The sequence below is a fragment of the Cynoglossus semilaevis genome, chromosome 1 (genome assembly GCF_000523025.1).
Source record: "Cynoglossus semilaevis isolate Cse_v1.0 chromosome 1, Cse_v1.0, whole genome shotgun sequence".
NCBI lineage: Eukaryota > Metazoa > Chordata > Actinopteri > Pleuronectiformes > Cynoglossidae > Cynoglossus > Cynoglossus semilaevis.
The window spans coordinates 352,020-370,196 of record NC_024307.1 but is presented as its reverse complement, the minus strand read 5'-3'; the positions used below and the strand labels follow the sequence as shown (position 1 = coordinate 370,196).

Below are 18,177 nucleotides of genomic sequence, written 5' to 3'. Positions count from 1 at the left end.
TTAGTCAGTGGGTGAGTCAGTGAGTTAGTGGATGAGTCCGTGGGTGAGTCAGTGAGTTAGTCAGTGGGTGAGTCAGTGAGTTAGTGGATGAGTCCGTGGGTGAGTCAGTGAGTTAGTCAGTGGGTGAGTCAGTGAGTTAGTGGATGAGTCCGTGGGTGAGTCAGTGAGTTAGTCAGTGGGTGAGTCAGTGAGTTAGTGGATGAGTCCGTGGGTGAGTCAGTGAGTTAGTCAGTGAATTAGTCAGTGGGTGAGTCAGTGGGTTAATTGGTGAGTCAGTGGGTGAGTTAGTGGGTGAGTCAGTGAGTTAGTCAGTGAATTAGTCAGTGGGTGAGTCAGTGAGTTAGTCAGTGAATTAGTCAGTGGGTGAGTCAGTGAGTTAGTCAGTGGATAATGGGTGAGTCAGTAAGTTAGTCAGTGGGTTAGTGGATGAGTCAGTGAGTGAGTCAGTCAGTAAATCAGTGAGTGATTAAGTCACTGATATACTGTATATACAGTATCTATATATATACACATACTATATATATGTGTGTGTGTGTGTGTGTGTGTGTGTGTATCAAACAACAATCTAACTACTGCCCCACATCTCTGGGGGCCAACTGTCCGTCACCACCACCTCCTTCTAACCCCTCCCTCCTCCTCCTCCCCCACCTCCATGCGCTCCCTAACCCCTGGGGAGTAAATGAGAAAACAAATTTTAGGCAAAGAATAAACAGCAATTTTCAGAATAATGACTTGTTTTTGTTGCCGTTTGTATTGAAATGATTAAGTGCGGAAATCCAGTTCTCCGGGGGGGGGGGCCGCGGTGGACGGTGTTCACTCGGTGACTCACCCGCAGCGCACAACAGTCTACAGACTGCAGTCTTTGTGGACAGCCCATGAATGGACCCTGAGTGAAGGACGTGCAGGTAAACACTGGAAGTGTGTGAGTGAGGGGGGGTTTCAGCCGTTTCTACACCATCTATTGGGGAAATGTGTGCATTGCAGGGAAAAGGTAGAAATATAAATGATAGAATAAATTAATAACATAAATTAACAAAATAGTTTGGCGGACCGGATTAAAAAAGCCAACAGGCCACACGTGGCCCCCGGGCCGTAGTTTGCCTGTGCCTGGGGTAAAATCTAAAATATGTCTTATTTTGAAAGTTCACTGAGCCTAAACGATATCAACATCCGTCAGCTTCATAGATGAATGAACAGGATGGAGTCGAGTCAGAATGACCGCCAAAGATGAATGAACAGGATGGAGTCGAGTCGGAATGACCGCCAATTTTTTTTTTTACCCATCTTCCCCAGGACCAGTGTTCCATCCAGTTGGTTTACAGATCTGTGGTCGACTTCCTCTGGAGTCGACACATATTTGCCTTTTATTAGTAGGAGCCACAACAAAGGAGACATCTTCTCTCATCTGGTCCACCCATCTGGGCCACACATCTGGGCCACACATGGACCCCTCATCCCAGCACACACGTGAAGACCCTTGTCCAGACCTGGGACACGTCCCTCTGGCAGACAGGACCCTCTCCACATACAACTGAACATCTGAGCCCCACCCTTCACCTCCACACAGAGAGAGTCCACAGGCCCAGCTCGGGGGTTGTGGGTTCAACTCTTCAGCAGAAGCCACCCACGCAGCTGGAGTCAGCTGTGGTAATTGAATTCATCTGCGCTGTGTTGTAAGGACGGAGGAGCTGTCAACAAATGTCCTGGGAGACGAGTTAATTCCAACAACAGTGGGGAGAAAACAATAGAGTCTTTGAACCAACGAAATAAATCACTGGCAAATTGAAGAAACGCTCAGCAGACGAGGGCGAAAAACAACAACAAAAAAAGCAGAGAGAAACTCAAAATAAGTCCGGATAGAAGTAGACGTCGCGACACATTTTATTAAAAAATAAAAACAACAACCAAAGACAAACGAGGTTTAAGGTTAGCCAAAATAGATAGCATCAGTCAAATGTTAGCAATGAAATGCTAAGACAAAAAATGCTGAAATTAGCTTTAATTACTGTACCTAAAGGTCGTCCAAATATATATATAAATGTATTTATTTATAAACATATATATATGTTTTAGGGATGTCTGATGTCCAATTTACCGATATTGTCCAAACACATCGGAATTTCCGAGAGATAAAAGATAATGTCGGCAATGAATGAAGGTAATCCAAAATTATATAAAAAAATCAAACTGATCTCTTAGCCCAGTCAGCTTAATAAAGCATAACCATTTTTAATTAATATAAAAAAACTAAAATAATAATATTAACAAAACATTTCTGAAAATGCTAAAACAAAAGTTGCTAGACTGCAATAAAAATTCAAAAACTATGAAGCAGCGAAATAAAACGACCTGGAAAAGTGGCTTTAAAGTATTTTAAATAGTTCTTATATGATATGATATTAAATTATATTATAGTGTTTAGAGACAGTAGCAGTAGGCAGAAGACAGGAGGCAGAGCTGGAGGTGGCAGAGTTAAAGATGCTAAGATTCTCTTTAGGAGTGACAAGAATGGACAGAATCAGGAATGAGGTCATTAGAGGGACAACACAGACAGGAAGGTTAGGAGAAAAAGCTAGAGAAGCCAGATTGAGATGGTTTGGACATGTGCAGAGGAGGGACAGTGGATACATTGGTAGAAGAATGTTAGAGATGGAGCTACCAGGTAGGAGAAAGAGAGGAAGGTCAAAGAGGAGATATATGGATGCAGTGATGGAGGACATGCAGATAGTTGGAGTCAGAGTAGAAGATGCAGAGAACAGGGAGAGATGGAAATCAATGATTTGCTGTGGCAACTCCTGGAAAAGGGTCAAAGCCGAAAGAAAAAGAAGAAGATATTATCATATTATATTATATTATTACAGTTAAAGCAGAGGATATTTGTCTCAGGGGAAAAAATCATTTTCTCATATTCAGTAAAACTGAGTTGAAGATGAAATTAAATGCCCTGAGACACGTTCGACTGGGGCAACAAGTTCCGCTGTCGTTTCTCCTACTGTAATCCTCGCACAATGAAACCTTTGTTCTTCTGCTGACCTGCTTCACTGAACTGAAACACACAGCTGACCCAGAATGAAGCTGTAAAAAGGGCTACACGCTGAAACTAATACATGGCAGATAGAGGGGGGGGGCGTTGGTCCATCCGGGAGCCACGTGTTTGTCCTCCTCTGAGTTTTAAACACTTCCTTGTGTCCCCTCTCCTCTGCCTCCTCTTCTGACTGGTTGGATTGTTGCCCCCTTCTTTGTGACCACGTTCCCCTGCTGAAATATTTCTTCATGTTGTTGCTGTTTCTCCTTGAGATTTCTTCATCAGCTCCACGTCCGGTCTGACACGGAGGCAGCGTTTTCAGTGAATGGGAGCGAGAAGACTTCGTCTCTCAGGTATCTGAGTTATCTGAGTTAGGTATCTGTTACAATGTTACAATTGGAAATGTTTAAGAGAAACAGAAATATTTCCACACTTCTGTCTTGTACAAAGTCTCTATTTTAACTAAAAGTGCAATTTTTGTGGGGCAGAATTTACAAATTTAAAAAAAAAAATTTTATTTTTATTTTTATTTTTATTTTTATTTTTATTTTTATTTTTATTTTTATTTTTATTTTTATTTTTATTTTTATTTTTATTTTTATTCCATTTGTGCTAGATATTAGAATATAATTGTGCAATTAGCTCGGCACAGTATCATTGCTGTTGTTCAATTCAAGTCAAAAAAATGCCCCTTTAAGGACAGTTCCCTAAACGGCCTGAAGGTAATGTGTGCATGAGCAGCAGCTAATGCTAATTGTGGCAGGAATGTTTACATACGTGAGACTTTTCTGTCACTGAAGGCGTTGTTTTTGGAAATGTATAAACACAAACATAAATGTCACCTGAGACTGGCCCCCGGACCATGGGTTTGACACTCCTGTTTTACAGAGTTCAAGATTGTCACTGTCTTCATCTGAAAGGATTACAGTGGGAAAGTGGTTTGAGGTCACAGGTTCAATTCCCAGTCTCCCCTGTGTGGCGTTTGATTATTAAAGCCAGGTTTGTGCAGGTTTTCTAAGTGTTTTGAAAATACATCACAGTGACGACCAAGTTCTAAATCAGTCAGTATAAAATCTGTTCAAGAAAAAAAACTTCTCTAAGTATTTGGCCGAGAATCTCTGAAAAGCATTTTCATGGTCTTTCAGCTCTGCCAGCAAATATTTGGCAACAGCTTTTCAGAGATACTATAATAATGAAGCATTTTAGCAAAAAAAAGAAAAAAAATAGCATTAAAGAAAAAGGCTACAAATGTAACCTTTCAGAAAGACTACAATTTATAATAAAATAAAAGTCGCCTTAACACTGCTGCAAATAAAAAAAAATCTAATACTGATTTACAGAAATGTCAAGTTTTAGTTTTAATGACTTTATGACATTTCAGTTTCATTTTGACAGTTTTACAGTCGGACGTTTTCAGCCACAATCTCTTTAGACTAAGATTGTGTGATGACGCACAAGGACAATGTGGACATTGTCCGACAACATAAACGGTTTTGGATTCGTTTTGAGAAATCAAATATAAAGTTTATTTTCCAGATTTAAATTTCTAAAACATTGACAAGTGCCTGCAACTCTTCCAGACAAATATAAAGTTTATTTTCCAGATTTACAGTACAGTGACAGTGTGAGACTCACAGGGTCGTATGTACAAGTCCAGGAAGGTTCAGTGTGAGTTGACTTTGTTGGACATTTCCATACACCGTATTTTCCAGACTATAAATCGCACCAGTGCCCTCTAGCGGCTGTGGGTGTGAAAATAACGAACGTAAAATGACATATTTTAATACTTAAGTTGCCAACCCAGTCAAAGGGTGAAAAAAAGTGTGAGTTATAGTTCGGAAAATACAACCCCAGTCAAAGGGTGAAAAAAAGTGTGACTAAAAAGTGTGAGTAGTTCGGAAAATACAATAATTTAAACTTAATTGATCCTATATTTGTGAAGTTCTTGTGTTAGCAGCAGGTAGTTATTAGTAGGGCACGTGGTTCCTCTGGGAATCGAATCCAGGACTCTCTGGTCCTTACTTCAGAGGCAGGGGGGCTAACTGCTATACCATGAAACCGACAAAAGCACTGGCAGCGGTGGGATTCGAACCCACGCCCCCGAAGAGACTGGAGCCTTAATCCAGCGCCTTAGACCGCTCGGCCACGCTACCGTGTCCTGCTCATTCTGTTGTCGGTATAAAATTGCTTTATGAACAAAGTGTGCGGGACTGGCCTGCCTGCATTCCAGATCTGTCTGCTATTGAAAGTATTACTGTCTTTGCAAAGTGGAAACTCAGACCACAACAAGAACCGATGTTGAGAAACCAAAGTCTAAGACACAAAAGAGACAGGAGAATTATTATTATTATTATTATTAACCTGGACTTTTTAATTTGACTTTGTGTCTATTATAGTTAGGGTTAAGACGCATTAACAAACGAAAGGCAGTGAAAGATGGTGATGGAGGGAGGGGGCAGAAGGAGGTAACTAAGGTGGTGTAACGTGGCACTTTTCCTTTACCTTCTGGTACACGTCTAATGAGAGACTGTAACACTCAGCACAATCGCTTCCCTGTTTTAATGGCCAAAGGCGTGGCGCTACTACTGTGTCGTCAGGCGCCGTGGCATGTGAGGACATGACGCCTTTCAACTGAGCCGTTAAACTACCGCAGGGCACACGTCGTAAGCGTTTTACATTTCAAAATAAAACAAAGAACGTCGTTTGGGTCATAAAAAAAACTGTTTAGCCAAAGGTTTTTGTTGCTCGGTGTAATGTCAGATAATTATCTTGATTGAATTTTAAAGTTTACGATTTCATCATGTTTCTATTTGATATAGTTTACCAAAACGGGAAGAGTTTGGGAATTTATTGTGAAAAACCGATACAGGAAACGGTGTAGCAGTTTGTTATTTGACGGCGTTTGACGTTTAACAGGAAGTAACGACAAGCAAAAAGGAGAGGCGGAAACTTCAGTGAGTGAACTGACATATAAGTCAAGTCTGAGTTCTCTGTACAGTGTAGTTTCTCGTGCTCTTTTTACAGGTTGGACCAAACGACACACAACACCCGGAGTAAGTATTTTGTCAGACTGTACAACGGATGTTGTTTCGACAGGATAGAGTCGGTCTCGGCGTCAGTGTTTCCTGCTGTGTGTGGGCATTTTTGACATTTCTGTCGTGAAGTGGTTCTTCGGTCCACGGTGCTTCAGTCTTTACTTTTTACTCTTCTTAATCTGTACGTGCACTTATTTTGAAATCCATGCATAGAGTTTAATTTTAAAAGAGATTTGGTTCAGACCTGAAGGATAAGCTATCATTAATAGTTTACATCTTAGTTTATATCGTCTTATTATTATTATACGACACGTAATATTAGATATTAGTTTATATCGTCTTATTATTATTATTTTTATACGACAGGTAATATTAAATATTTTTTTTAGATTATAACACCTGTATTATTTATATTTTCCGTTTTTTTAAATTGTCATTTTCACAATTCATAGTCGGACTTTACAGCCATAAACTAAATAAGATTGTGTAATGATTCATAAAGGTGAGGTTGACTTTGCGCCATATGATTCAAAAAAAATTTTTTTTTTGTAAAAGTGCAGTTTATTTGTCATATTTTATGATGGTCAGTGCACAGAGAAAACGTATTCAAATGTTTTTAAAAGGTCTGATTTTGATGACATTTATGTCTGTCTCAGACTGTCTGTCCATCCAGAGCAGGACGCCCAGTGTTCCACCTTAACTCTTTTGAATGAAAGTAAACAAAAATATTTACTTGTGCTACGTAGCACAAAGAGTTTCACCCTGTCAAAGTTAAGTTTAAAAATAGAGTTTTATAAACTAACTAAAATAGAGTTAAATAAAATTAAAATAAATGAACAGCGTGTCTTGGCAGCCGGGCCGTTAAAAGAGGTCAAAGTGTACATTCAGTTGTAGCTCATTATTGTGGAGGACACAAACATTCCGCAAATTTCACCTTGTTCTTCTTCTACGCTAGAGAATGGCAGAAAAGGTGCTGGTCACCGGCGGGGGCGGCTACATCGGGAGTCACTGCGTGCTGGGCCTCATTGAAGCAGGATATCAGCCCATCGTCATTGATAACTTCAGCAACGCTGTCAGAGGTTAGCTCCCACCTCTGGTTGTTGTAAATGTGTGTTTGTTTAGGGCGGGGATTCGTTGGTTAATGCTATATTTGTGTGTGTGTGTGTGTGTGTGTGTGTGTACATCCTGTTGCCAATGGAGGAGAAGGGGATGTGCCCGAGAGTCTACGAAGGATTGAAAAGATTCTGGGAACTAGCATTGAGTTCCATGAATTAGATCTTCTGGACAAACCTGGTTTGGAAAAACTCTTCAAAAAGGTCAGTCCTGCGTCTAAGGCTACGTCGTTATTTAATCTAAAGCTAAAGGAAATTATTCCTCCCTACACCGCACTTACGATACGATGGGATTCACAATTTTTCCGTTCACAATTTGATTTTATTTCATTTTTTGTATACTGCCACCTACTGTACAACAGTGTGTAATGTCATGGTATGACCAGTGACTTTTTGACATAACCCAGCCTACTCCTTGATTTTTTTTTTTACTTCAACCGATGTGAATTGTCACCCATTTGTATTAATTTTAACCGTTTTTCAACAGCTAATATTATTAAATACTTAATAAATAATTAATAACCCTCTGCTGAATGACATGTGGTGAATCACTGTAAGTAACTCTGTGTTCTCAGTACCTGCTATGTTAGTTCAAATAATCCTCTCCTATAAAAGCCATACTTTAATTGTCCCTTTAAATTGCGTCGTGACGTCAGTTGGTTTTGTTTCTAAGCGCCGCTGACGTCTTCTCTGAGGGACCACGCCCTTCACACCCCGCGTGTCTTTTCATTCCAGCATTCCTTCACCGCCGTCATCCACTTTGCTGGTCTGAAGGCCGTTGGCGAGTCGGTGGAGCATCCGTTGCGCTACTACAAAGTCAACCTCATCGCCTCCATGAACCTGCTGGAGGTGAGTGGTCATTGCAGTTGTGTGTGCTCCCAGCTGGTGTGGGCTGTAGACCGCTGTGCTCACCCGCCGCTGACTGTACCATGTGTCCTGTTCGTGTCCCAGGTGATGCAGGCCCATGGAGTCCACAATCTGGTCTTCAGCAGCTCCGCCACGGTGTATGGAGAACCCCAGTACCTGCCCCTGGACGAAAACCATCCCGTAGGTGGCTGCACCAACCCCTACGGACAAACCAAGTACTTCATCGAGAAGATGATCCAGGACCACTGCCTGGCCGAGAAGGTACAGTACGGACGAGCATTTTAAAAATGTAATTTTTAAAGTACGTTCACAGAGAACATTTAACTTTTGGCCTGTCTCGTAGTCGGGTTCCCCACAGCAGTAGACTGCATTGACATTTAGCACAATTTTCACACCAGTTTGGTTTACAGTACCTAATGTAGCCCAATCTGTGGACTAGAAATAGAACCCAGAAATTTCTGCACAACAAGCAAAACACTGTGCTACTCCAGGCCTGTTTACAGACACAGTTGAAGACAAAATAATTATAATAATAACAATAATTAAAATAGTAATAATATAATTATATTATTATTATTATTATTATTATTATTATGGTAATATATGATAATACTACTAATAAAAACAATAATAATAATTATTATTGTAGTTTTTCTTATATTGATAATAATAAATTATTATTATTATTATTATAACAAAAAATTCAAATTGTTGAAGTAATTGAATTCCGACCTGGCACCTATGGCCCACCAGGCTCCTACCCCTGGTGGGGAGGGATGTGACAGGGTGGCCTTCAAGCCTACAAATTATGTCGACTGTCACCTTGGCAACCGTCAATGAAGACAAGAAGCCCAAAGTGATTTAGTCCTAAAAACGCTGAACTGTTTCTAAAAGTGTTTTTTTTTTTTAATCTTCTCGTTGTTTCCTCTGGGGGGCAGGACTGGAATGCTGTGCTGCTGCGATATTTCAACCCAATCGGAGCTCATGTTTCAGGCATGATAGGAGAGGACCCCCAGGGTATCCCTAACAATCTGCTGCCGTATGTTGCACAGGTAGAATGAACTTTCTGATTAAAAACCCACAGTTGCATCAGAAACCGCTGCAGACACAGGAAGTGGTCGATAGCTGAACTCTCAGGGCATCTTCAAAGTTTCCTGGTCTTATTAGATATTTGATGAAATATTTTGTTAGGGGAAAAACATTTTTTTTATTATCACTGGTATTTCTCTGTTACTGCTGGTCAGAAGGCTAAAATGTTATTGATTCATTGAAAATAACTGAAATGTCGAACATTTTCACTGACCTGGTCATAATTTTTTTTCACTTTAATTTTAATTTAAAACTTTTGTAAGAAAAGGATATAAATACTGAACTGCGGTTTTAGAGTAAGACAAATATTAAGTTGAAAACAATAAAAAAGCGTAAGAATCCTGGTGTTTTTGGTGATGTAACGAGACACTCAAATCATGATCTGATTTACTGTTTTTGTTCACGATATGATCATTTTTTTTAAACCAAATGATCTCCAGTCAAACTGTGATCAAATCCACTGATCTCCTCTCTTTGTCAACAAGTTCTTCCCACGTTCTGTTCCAACACCTGAACGTCTCTTAGCCTAGGGACCTGACGTCTTACTGCTACCTACTGGACTAGAGTGTATAATGTCATGTTATGACCGGTGACTTTTTTTTTTTTAGATAACGCAGCCTACTCCTTACACCTTGATGTGCAATTCATGTTTTTGTTTCAACCGATGAAAATTTTTAGTGTTTTTAGTGTTAGTGTTTTCCAAACTTTATATATATAATTATATGTATATATCATATATTTTTGTACCATAAACCCACTCACCAGTATGTTTTGGTCAGTTTATCTGAGTAACGTCGGTTTCGTTTGGTCACTTGTCACCTGTTCTTCTCACAGGTGGCCATTGGACGAAGAACTTGTCTCAACGTCTTTGGGAATGACTATGACACTCCTGATGGAACAGGTGACGCCGCATTACACCGGGGATCAGTTTAAGTGTTGAAGTGACGTTAAAGTGTTTGACCTGTCGGTCGTTCACTGATGATGACTCACACTGATGTCATCCTCTCCTGTGCAGGGGTGCGAGACTACATCCACGTTGTAGATTTAACACTGGGACATATAGCTGCGCTGAAGAAGCTGAAGGAGACTGGCGGCTGCAAGGTACGTTCAGGGACATACTGTATCTTTACTGCCCCTATCTGTGCAGTCAGGGTGTTTATTGGTGCCGTGACATTTCTCCGCCTCACTGTCTCTGTGTAGGTTTACAATCTAGGAACTGGAAAAGGCTACTCTGTGCTCCAGATCGTAAAAGCCATGGAAAAGGCATCTGGGAGAGAGGTAAGAGATCTGAGTCGAATCATACATTTATATTATATTTATTTGTGTATCTGTAGGGATGACTCCCTCTGTTTGTCTTTTCTTATTTTCATTTCCATGATGAAATTGTGGGTGGAAGTGGAAACTAGGTCCAGTAGGGGGCAGCCATGTCACTTGTATGACACAGAACTGCTTTTAAAAAAACTTTTCTTGTTGTAAAGTACAAATTTTAAAATATTTTTAGTCAGGATGAATATGTGTATTTCTTTTTATACTTAATGTTTTCAGAATGTTTTTTCGAGGCTACGCTGACCTCTAGTGGTAACGGGTCTGCAGTCATTAAAGATTTAATTTGAGGTGCTTTTCTTTTGTTCAGTGGCCAATCACTAAACTCCATGACTAAACATATTAGAAGAAGAAGAAAAAAGTTTCATGTATTTAAATATAATACTGCCCCCTCCCTCCCCCGCCCCCCGGCCCACACTCCCGCAAATTGAAATACTACTGAGAACCTGATAACGTGTATATTTTTATCTGTATACAAACCACTTTATGAGTTGCTGCCACCTAGTGACCGGAGGCTTGTTATCATTCAAGCATCACAGCAGTGCTACACTGATGTCCAGCGTGCCATAACAAAAAAAGCCATATTCCAGTGAAAGCCCCTCACGCCCCCCCTGGCACCTCATAGTGCTCCCCCAGGGGGGCCCCGCCCCACTATTTGAGAAGTAGTGTCCCAGGGCAATGAAGTTCTGACAGCAGAGTCCATAGAACCTGCGTTCTCCAGATATAACTCCAGGATAGTTGTTGACAGCGTCTGTTCTTGTAGATCTCATACAAGATTGCCCCTCGTCGTCCGGGAGACACCGCGTCGTGCTACGCTGACCCTTGTCAGGCGGAGAAGGAGCTGGGCTGGAAGGCTGAATTAGACCTGGAAAGAATGTGTAAATTTCCACAAACCCTTTTTTTAATTATTTATTTAAATCCTCCAGAGAAATACATAAATCACTTTTTTATTATTATTATTGTAATTTTTCTTGTCTTCCCCCAGGTGAGGATCTGTGGCGCTGGCAGTCCATGAACCCCAGTGGTTACAGTCCAGCCTCTTGATGTAACTGAACGCTGGCGTGAGAGAATATTTTTTTAAATCATTGTCATCTGGATCTGACCTCAGGAGGAAGTCAAGCTCTGCAGTCTCATTAACTCGTGATTAACTCGTGATTTTTTTAAAAACAACAAACAAACAAAAAATCATGTTTTCTGTGTGCTGTTGAATCAGTTTTATTATTATTATTATTATTATTATTATTATTATAATCAGTGTCCGATGAAATAATTGTTATTTTCTCTATTCATGTATTAATCTATAAGACATAACAATTATGAATTAATAAATTATTTTTCATACATTGAAAACGTAGTTTTTTTTCTTCTTTTGTTGTTCTGTGACTGCGTTACCAAAAGTGACGTCACATCTTTATATGTACAGTATATGTATGTCGTTTTATCGGGATGTAACGTCCCTGTAGTAGACAATAAATACTGCTCCGTTTGGTCACGATATTACGGTAATGTGGCCTCCATTTAAACGGGACACTGGGGCTTTAAATGGCTCCTTGAACCCTCGGGCACCCAGTTAATAAACACCCACGTCAGCACAGTGCTGCCACTCCACTCGCTCTAACCGGGTTTCGGTCTTTAGGGCTGAGCAGGAAGTGCTTTGCCTGGACCCTGGTCGAGAAAAAGGCAGCACAGAAGGAGAATAAACGGAATAAATATTTGAAAATGGATATGGTGACAGACTTGGGGGCGAGTAGACTATACCGGGCGCCGGGTGAATCCAGTCACCAGTGAGTATCGATGCTTTTTGTTGAGGTTTCTCTAAGCGTGGGGTGTAAGCGGGTCCTGCCGACGCCTCACGCCTGCGGAGGAGTCGCTGGGTTTAGGCAGCAGCCTAAATCCTCCGCGGTGCTCGCTGCACTCCGGACCTCCGGCTCAGAAGTGGGGGCGGCGTTTCAAGAAAAAAAAGCGGGTGTGTTAGCGCGTTTTCTCCCTCCTTGCAGCTCACCGGGAGAGGGAATGTTTTCTGGCGTCGCTGCTGGAGGTTTGTGTCTGATTTTCTATTGTGTGCTGCTGTCGGAGCCTGAAGTGGGCGTCGCTTCAGGACAGACGGGGCTGCTCCGGAGCGCCGCCGCCGCCGCCGCCGCCTCTGCCGCCGCCTCTGTCGCTACTGCTGCTGCTGATTCTGATTCTGCCCGCTTTTCCTCTCTCAGGACTGCAGCACTCCAGCGTTTGTTCTGGGTCCACTGCTGCCTGAATTAGCGGCGGATTTGACGGTGAAGGTGTGAGCGTGTGGGGTAGGTGTGGGGACTGACGGGCGGGCGTCGTTGCCGCGTCGGTTACCGGGCGCTGCGACGGAGGCTGAGAGTGAGCGACGCATTATTGGAAAGGAAAACCAGTGATTGGGAGTGAACAGCAGCGGTGGCAGGAGGGGGAGGAGGAGGAGGAGGAAGAGGAGCAGGAGGAGGAGGAGGAGCGAGAGGAGGTAGGAGGAGCAGGAGGAGCAGGAGGAGCAGGAGGAGCAGGAGGAGCAGGAGGAGCAGGAGGAGCAGGAGGAGCAGGAGGAGCAGGAGGTCCGCCAGCCCCCCCCCCCTCCCCCTCCACTCTGATGTGAGGTTTTACACCACCACCCCCCACCCCCACCTCGGCTATGATTATTGGGTTTTGTCACCCGATGCTCTCCGACTGGAGTCGGGTGTAGTCCCATTAGAAGAGGTGGTGTGATCGAAGGCTCGGGCAGCCAATCAGAGCGCAGCAAATGTCTGAAGGCAGTCCCTTGTGCAGACGTGGTGTTGGCACAGTTCAGGGACAAAGACAAGGTAAATGACTGGAGAACCTCAACAGGTCGCCGATCACTCGATTAATCGACAACTCGTGTTTGTCAATCAACGGATCAGAAATATTCAATATAATATACTGTATATATGTACATATATGTGTGTGTATTTTAACATATATTTATATATGTACTGTATATATACACACACGTGAATAAAATATATAAATATATACTGTATATACATATATGTATATATTTATATATATTTTTTATATATTTTTATATATGTTTCCAGGGTGAAACTGCTTTTGAAAGTCAATGAAAAAAACCTCAATAACAGAAAAATTAATTAAATTTATTTTAATTAAATTATTTACTTATTACAAGTATAGTAAGTAAAAAATTAAAATGATCAGATGAAAAAAAATCTACACCAAAAGAGTGAAAATTGTAGTTTGTGACATAGAAATGAAACGTAAGTAAATCACGTGTCTACAACATCTTAGTCGTCAAACGATGCCGAACTATAATGTTGACACCCGCGGGTCCTATTTTCAGCTGGTAAACTTTAACACAGAAGGGTCGCAACGGTTTACAAAAATAAGGGAAGAAAGGAGAAAACCCAGAAGGAGTGAGAAGTCTGCTGACGAACAGTGTATTTACTGTGACCCAGTTAAAAAGACTAAGAGGATTATTCTCTTTTCTGAGGGGGAATCCTGCGTACTCATCTCTGAGAGGCAGCGGGAGATCTAGAAAAATATTTATAAGGTGACAGGAGGAGGAGAAGGGGGGGCAGTAGAGTTTGTACTGATTTATTCAAAGTTTGACACAGAAAGAAGCAGTTAATATTCTGTGGGCATGACTGTCGTCGTAGCAGCATCGGCGTCTGGTTACGAAATCATACTGAAACTACGACAGAGACTGAAATTCCATGGTGACGCCGCTGACTTTTACCTGGTACAGTCATTACTCTCCTGGTACTCAATCGTTACTATGGATACGCGAAGACATCCTCGGGTCTTGGTTGAGCTGAATGAGTGGGTGGAGCTCATCTGATTCCGATATAGTAGGGCAGTGGTGGCCCTGGTGGTTAAGGAAGTTAAGTGTCGCCTGTTTATTGAAGTGATGTGTTAAAGCAGTTTTTCACCCCCCCTCCCCACCCCCACAACAATGCTGCCATCTAGTGGCTTTCACTTTCACATGCAGCCATTTTTCCCTAAAACTGTTTTTTTGTTTTTGGCGATTCACAGACATTGCATTATCGGGTTTTCATTATCTGAGGAAAAACCGATAACGATTCCTGTCGATATGACATAGTTAAGCTAATATTGGGCCGTTAAAATTTGTCAGTCGATATGATCAGACATCCCTAGTTAGACGTGAAGAAGACTCTTGGATGAAGAGGTGAAACATCTTCTAGAAATCAAGACCAGTTTTTAAGTACTTCTGCTGTGACACACCTCCCCACACACACACACCCATACACACATACACACACAGTTATCAACGCGTGGTTGTGTTTCTCCTGCAGGCAGCCTCAGAGGTGGTTCAACACGGCCGACATCACGGTGGCTCACCAGACCAACCTGCTGAAGCAGCTGAATCAGCAGCGACGTCAGGAGCTTTTCTGCGACTGCAGCGTGCTGGTGGAGGGTCAACTCTTCAGGGCCCATCGTAACGTTCTGTTCGCCAGCAGCGGCTACTTCCGCATGCTGCTGTCACAGGGGCCTCCTCCCGCATGCTGCTGTCACAGGGGCCTGACGGACTGGCCGAGTCGGTCAACGCCACCTTCGACGCCTTCAGTCCCGAGACCTTCACCGTCATCCTGGACTTCATCTACTCGGGCCAGCTGGACCTTTCCAGTCACAACGTGATTGAGGTGATGTCTGCAGCCAGCTACCTGCAGATGAACAATGTCATCAGCTACTGCAAGAACTTCATCAAGTCCTCCTTGGATATCAGTGCAAAAGATGAAGACAGTGACCGATGCCTCAGCCTGTCAGAGACCTGCAGTTTCACCAGTGCAGCAGGGGAAGAGTCTTCAGAGCAGCAGCAGCAGCAGCAGCAACAGCAACAGCAGGGCTCTGTGAGTCCACCGCCTGCACTCTGGACCAGGGACAACTCCCGATCTCAGTCTGGCTTCATGGGGAAGGACGCGGACCAGGAGGTTTCCCTCTCATCCATTAAGACGAACCCAAATAGTCCTGCCAATGAGCTGGGGGCAGATGTAGACGACTACCACGACCCACATGACCCCCTCTACACCTTACCCAGATCAGAGCGCCGGCGAAGTAGAGGGGGAACAAAGAGGAAAGCGTCCAACAGCATCCGGGCCAACCAGCAGGAGGACTTGGAGATCCAGGACGCGTCGACACAGAAGGCGGAGAAGGCGGAGGAGCTGTACGCATCTTTACCACAGATTGTTGGTGTGATCGGACACTTTAATAAAGGTGAGGTTTATGTGGAGGTAGAGATTGGACAATTTAGTAAACATTAATAAAACACATTTTTATTTCCAAGAAAGGGAAGTTTTAGTGTCGCTGCAGTTAAAGCAGTTAATGTAGTTGCGCTGTATTTCCAAGAAAGGGAAGTTTTAGTGTCACTGCAGTTAAAGCAGTTAATGTAGTCGCAAGTAAGTAGTAAATACTGACGTAACGATGCGTTGTGAATTGCTTAAACATCGATACATATGTGTGACAATTCCCATCGGTTGAAATAAAAAATGAATCACTCATCAAGGCCTAAGGAATAGACTGCATTATCTGAAAAAATCACTGGTCATACCATGACACTACACACTCTAGTCCAGTAGGTGGCAGTATGCTCCTAAAAACCCACTATTAAACCCAGACGTCAGGTCCCTGCGTAAGGCTAAGAGACGTTCAGGTGTTGGAACAGAACGTGGGTTAGGATTTGAATTATATCCAAGCTGCTTCTGTCCGTACCTTAATGTTTAATACTTCCTCCCAGTATAAAACTCCAACTACACCACCTCCACCCCCAGCTCCAGCTCCGGCCTCTGCCCTTTGCCCTCGTCTGCACCACTGTCTCAGCACCATGTTGTAAACGGATATATTCATTTTGAAATGAGATTGAATTACATTTTTATTAACAAAAATATGGATGTAATTATTGAACAGATTCTACGTTCGATGAATGCAGCGGTTCCCAAAGTGGGGGGCGGGGAGTTTTTGCAGGTGAGGTGCAAAATCACTTTTAAATTTGACTTCCTTTTCCCTTCAGTGAGAACATCAGTGTTTAGGAATGACATAGAATTCACTGGAGTTTTGTAGCAATAGCTGTGTTCATGTTGACATTCAAAAAACATTTGGTAACCGCCGGCCTGATGGCAGTTGTCCGCAGGTCAGTCAGGCGTGACCCACATATTTTCCTCAGACACATGTAGAGGTCGTGAAAAAACCTAAAATGAAACGAATGAATTCTTCTTCGCAGATCCCAACCCCAGCATGCGCTTCAAATGTCCCTTCTGTACCCACACGGTCAAAAGGAAGGCGGACCTCAAGCGGCACTTACGCTGTCACACCGGGGAAAGGCCGTACCCCTGCCAGGCCTGCAATAAACGCTTCACTCGTTTGGAGCACCTCCGCAGCCATTTTGAGACAGTGGGTACATTTACATAAAACCGTATTTTCCTGGACTATAAGTTGCACTTTTGTGGACTATAAGTCGCACTTTTGTTTTCCCATACTTTGGCTGGGTTTGCGACTCAGGTGCGACGTATGTTAAAAAATATAACACTGACAGCCGCTAGAGGGCACTGTAGCTGGCTGCTGCGACTTATACTCTGGAGCAGCTTATAGTCCAGAAAATACGGTGGTTGGATTTGAGTGTTTTAATATATGAGGTCAGAGGTGTAGGAAGAGTCACACTGTTCTACTGATGCTGGAGCAGCTTTACGTGTGTGTGTGTGTGTGTGTGTTCGCTGTTGTCCTTCACACAGATCCATCAGGCCAGGAAGCTGGTGTGCAGGAAGTGCAAGTGTCAGGTGACAGAGGAGACAGGACACGTGGTGTGTGAGGGCACGCGACGATACCGCATGTGCGCCGTGTGCATCCAGGAAGTGGGCTGCGACAGCATCCCGATGGATGGTCTGGACCCAGCCAGCGATGAGCCGGCTCTGCTGCTGGGCGTGGACGGGGAGGAGGAAGGGGACGGCAAAAGGACCTGGATGGTGACCGACGACGACGACGAGCTGGCTGAAGACTCCGGCGCTGACCTCATCATACAGCAGGTGGACGACAGTGATGAAGAGCTGCAGTGAAACGGGATTCAGCCCGTGTGGGTTGTGAACCCGTGGGACAGACTGTATGGATACAAATATATCCAGTCATGTAAATACACATATTTATGATAATTTCACTTGAACACAAGCTTGTTTAATCTTGCATTCAATTGTCGTACGTTTTCCACAGAATGCATCGTATTTGTTAAGAGTCATGAAGAAATTCTTTATCAAAGGCATGCTGGGCAGTTTCTCTTCTTCGGTTCCAAAGTTCTTCAAACTCGTACACGTTTTCATATGCATGGAAAACACCTGTTGTATTTCCTCTGACTTGGCCTTGGGAGCTGCTGTTCGGGCCAAACAAAGTGTCAGGATGATGATTCAACTGTTCCCTGCTTCCTGTAGGAAAACTGACTTTCTATCTTTCCATGTCTTGTGGTCAAAGTACAGGATTCTCAGTATCACAAAGAGTACTACGTGGTATGAAGCCAAAAATAATTTATTTGTTTGTTTTTTTTTCACTTATGACACATTAAAAAATATTTTTATACATTGTGCATCTGACTCATCCATCAAGGACATGTTTTCTACAGAACAAGGGGTTTTCAGTGTGTCTTATCTAAACATAACAGTCTCTGGTATTTGCCTCCCACTGGTACTACAGTAATATTTAACAGATAACTGAAGAAGAAGTTTCACACATCTCAGTA

At 42.8% G+C, this 18,177-nt stretch overlaps 2 protein-coding genes and 1 non-coding gene across 6 annotated transcripts; 2 read left to right on the top strand and 1 right to left on the bottom strand.

Annotated features, from left to right (window-relative positions):
• Positions 1-5,096: 5,096 nt before the first annotated feature.
• On the bottom strand, positions 5,097-5,178 carry trnal-aag (transfer RNA leucine (anticodon AAG)). The gene has a single exon. It is a non-coding gene; the product is annotated as a tRNA-Leu (tRNA).
• A 748-nt stretch (positions 5,179-5,926) lies between these two features.
• gale (UDP-galactose-4-epimerase) lies at positions 5,927-11,801 on the top strand. 4 transcript variants are annotated; one of them, XM_008321542.3, is made up of 11 exons: positions 5,927-6,078; positions 7,016-7,139; positions 7,264-7,376; positions 7,908-8,021; positions 8,124-8,300; positions 8,978-9,091; positions 9,963-10,029; positions 10,144-10,229; positions 10,329-10,406; positions 11,215-11,329; positions 11,437-11,801. In XM_008321542.3, exons 2-11 carry the CDS (start codon positions 7,019-7,021, stop codon positions 11,493-11,495), a joined length of 1,044 nt encoding a protein of 347 aa, XP_008319764.1. In that variant the 5' UTR covers positions 5,927-6,078; positions 7,016-7,018; the 3' UTR covers positions 11,496-11,801. The 4 variants fall into 4 exon arrangements, with proteins under 4 accessions (XP_008319764.1, XP_008319014.1, XP_024918136.1 ...); XM_008320792.3 differs by having other exon boundaries at positions 7,261-7,376; XM_025062368.1 differs by having other exon boundaries at positions 5,961-5,979.
• A 160-nt stretch (positions 11,802-11,961) lies between these two features.
• On the top strand, positions 11,962-18,036 carry zbtb8a (zinc finger and BTB domain containing 8A). The gene is given in 5 exon segments (XM_008319647.3): positions 11,962-12,235; positions 14,756-14,957; positions 14,960-15,674; positions 16,678-16,847; positions 17,186-18,036. Coding segments are annotated over 5 exon segments (1,473 nt in total). The 5' UTR covers positions 11,962-12,170; the 3' UTR covers positions 17,507-18,036.
• The last annotated feature ends 141 nt before the right edge of the window (positions 18,037-18,177 follow it).